The 3424-nt window shown below is 31.0% G+C and overlaps 1 protein-coding gene across 1 annotated transcript; it reads left to right on the top strand.

Moving 5' to 3' along the window:
• Positions 1–561: 561 nt before the first annotated feature.
• Positions 562–3205, top strand: LOC133812757 (transcription initiation factor TFIID subunit 14b). The gene is made up of 6 exons (XM_062246571.1): positions 562–878; positions 1324–1412; positions 1496–1717; positions 2023–2210; positions 2294–2412; positions 2808–3205. Exons 1-6 carry the CDS (start codon positions 777–779, stop codon positions 2895–2897), a joined length of 810 nt encoding a protein of 269 aa, XP_062102555.1. The 5' UTR covers positions 562–776; the 3' UTR covers positions 2898–3205.
• The last annotated feature ends 219 nt before the right edge of the window (positions 3206–3424 follow it).

Below are 3424 nucleotides of genomic sequence, written 5' to 3'. Positions count from 1 at the left end.
ATTTATTTATTTGAAATTTATATGACAGCGATATAAATTTAATAAAAATAATTAATAAATTCTACAAATAAAACTAAGCAAGCGTGCATGCTGCTTGTATAAATGAATGAAGTATATAATTTTATTTATTTATTTTGTGAAAATAGTGCATAATTCAAGAACTAACATAAAAAAATTTGAGTGTAATTATAAATAAATAGATATCCTAAATGTGTAATAATTAATTATTTACAATCTATTTTGGCAATCACACGATATATTGTTTAATTTTAAAAATGTAGAATAATATTTGGTATTTAGCTAAAATAAAGAAATCATTATTTGTATATGTAATATTTTTTGTATATTATTGTTGACAGTGGAATATTTATGTTTTTTTTTTGGTAGCAATGTATCTTTTATTTTAAAATAAATATAAATATGATTTAATTTTGTGGGGTGTACTTTGATAAAACAAAATTATGTAAGAGGTGTTTATGTAATTTTGACATAAATCAAGGTTTTCAATGAAAATTTACCAAAAAAAAAATACAGTCGAAACATAACAAATTCACAACAAATGAAAAGCTCAACTGAAAGAGACGAAGCTACTAAAAAAAAAAAAAAACTAAAACCCTAGACCCTAACTCCTCTTCTCTAGCGCGCCATTTTTGAAACCTAAAATGCAAAAATTTGAATTCCAAAAGCTAGAATCTTTGTGATCTTTGTACGTAAAAATTTTTGTTAGCATTGGTTGCTTCTGTATTAAAAACACTATTAGCTCGAATTTTTCTCCAATGTCTCGAAAAGTAGGTGAAGCTCAACCTGACGAAGGCGACTCTGTGCCAGTGTTACAGCCTATTAGAATTCCCAAACCTGCCGAAGATAACGACAAGAAGGTATCTTTAATTGCTCCAAATTCCAATACCCAGATTTTTTTTTCTTGAATTGTGCATACACAACACGAATATGTATTTGTATATTCATGGTTTTTATTTATATATCTGGTGTTGAATTTAGGGAAATTTGAAAAGAAAAAAACAACTTGTACTTCTGTATAATAATTTTTTTTCCTAGTAAAAGAATTTCAAACTTTTAATGTCTCGTGATATTATAGGGTCTGGTCTACTTTCTGCTATTTTTATCACAATTGTGTAAAAAGACAAGAAGCACTTGATTCTTACCAAAAAAAAAAAAAAAAAAAAATTACAAAAACTTGATTCATTTGTAACTTGGATATATTAGGAGCTTATCAAAAGTACTTAATTATTCTCCTGTTGCATTATGCTAAAGTTCTGATTTTCCTTTTTCTATATTATTGTAAACTTTTTCTTTTTTGGATAGACTGCAAACAAGAGAGTTAAGGATGTCGAAATTTGCGTCCCGATTGTATATGGAACAATAGCGTTCTATCTGGGCCGAAAGGCTAGTGAGTAAGTGTTTTCTCGTTAATAAGTTATGTTATATTCTGACACATTATTTAAATACTTTCACTAAATTTGCTTTCATTGATTAGGTCTCAATCCCATAAGTGGACAGTTTATGTTCGTGGGGCCACCAATGAGGATCTTGGGGTGGTGTTAAAGCGAGTTGTATTTCAATTGCATCCCAGTTTCAATAATCCTACAAGAGTGGTTGAATCGGCCCCATTTGAGTTAACAGAGTGTGGTTGGGGTGAATTTGAAATTGCTATCAGTCTATTTTTTCACAGTGAAATATGTGATAAACAGTTGGATTTGTGAGTTGTTTATTTTGTTTATAGTGGGCAATACTACATGTTCTCTTAATGAGTTATCTCAGTACCAAATGATACAGTGAGTGAACTTTCAGTTTTTAAAAATCATTGAATGCCATAAAATTAAAACCAAACCTTTAATAAAATTTATGTCATTTCTTATAAAGAATAAAATCTATCATTCAAAAGTTTGCAACTGGCTATTCAAAAGTGGGATAACTCTAGGGAGATGTGGTATTACTCTCTAATGGTTTTGTTTACTTAAGGTGAAATTTTGATATTATTGGAGCTTATGAAAACATTTGCAGGTATCACCATTTGAAGTTATATCCTGAAGATGAATCTGGTCCCCAGTCGACTAAGAAACCCGTTGTTATGGAATCATACAATGAGATTGTTTTTCCTAATCCATCAGAGGAATTTTTTGCTCGTGTTCAGAATCACCCTGCTGTTCTTTTGCCCCGTTTGCCAGCTGGATTTACTTTACCTAGTCCTGGTAATTTTTTAAGTACGATGTTGTTCATTAATTATTTTATCTTTTACAAATGCTTTGAGTTGCATTTTCTTTTAATTTTGCAGTACCAATTGAAAATACCGAAAGGGACAGAGGTTATACCAAGGATCATCCCCTTAATCAGTGGTTCTTGAATTTCTCAGAGGCAGATGAACTCTTAAAACTTGCAGCTGCTCGTCAACAGGTTAATTATTTTTTCTTCTTCTACGTGCATCACACTAATTCCTATGACTAGGCAAGTTTCTTTTTCTTGTGTTTTTTTGGTCCCACTTTTACTTAAAGTATGTAATTGACTAATATATTCTTTGTTCCAAAAGTTAAATCTAGATTTTAGATGTCTGTAATTCTCTACCATTTGATACATCTTGTTGGGTTTACTTTTTAAGTTACTTTTGATGTATTGGATTTTCACTTATGGCTATATCTTGTTGCACATGCCAAAATTCACTTTGTATAAATGCTTGTGACTCATTGGCTCTATCTCAAGTATAGGCTTGAATTATCTGATGTGCATGAAAATAATGTTATTTATGGAAAGTTGTGGATGATATTGTGTTAACATTGTATACAATCTGGTAGGTGCAAGATCACATTATGAAGCTGAAAAGACAGTTGAGCTCGATGGATGGATTACCTCAGCTGTCAAAACCACCCTCCGGATTTGAATGAATATACATGAACGTGGTAGATAGTTGTTCGAGTTTTCTCATCAGTGTAAAGCATGGAGTGTTAGAACTTGTGATTATTAGATGTGATCTTGTGTATTACCACTTGATTTTGGAAGTATTCATTATGTGTAAATTTGTATTAGTTTGTGAAGCTTTTAGAGCTAACTAAAATTTAATGCGCGAACAACATCGATTAGCTATGTGGATGTCTTCAATATAACCTATGGATTTGCATGTACGTTTTATTTTCTCTTTTTTTTTTAGAAGAGAATATTGCTTCTCTCTTCATTAAGTGAGGAGGATGAATAACTGGAAATGTGTATTGTGCATTGCTCCTCTCTTTTCAGATTATGTTTTCTCCAGTTCCATGATTTGTAAATTTTCCCGTCTTGGGAGTTAATATTTTGTAAAATGAGTGTGAAGGGCTCTTGCGCATTTTCTACTAAAATATTTCATGAATGACTTTTCTTTTGGATCAAAGCTAGAACCGGAACTAGCAGAAATGGAAGGATCAGCGTGTATATGGCA

This window comes from Humulus lupulus, chromosome 1 (genome assembly GCF_963169125.1).
Source record: "Humulus lupulus chromosome 1, drHumLupu1.1, whole genome shotgun sequence".
NCBI lineage: Eukaryota > Viridiplantae > Streptophyta > Magnoliopsida > Rosales > Cannabaceae > Humulus > Humulus lupulus.
The sequence above is the reverse complement of the archived record's forward strand: the minus strand, read 5'-3'. Positions and strand labels throughout refer to the sequence as shown.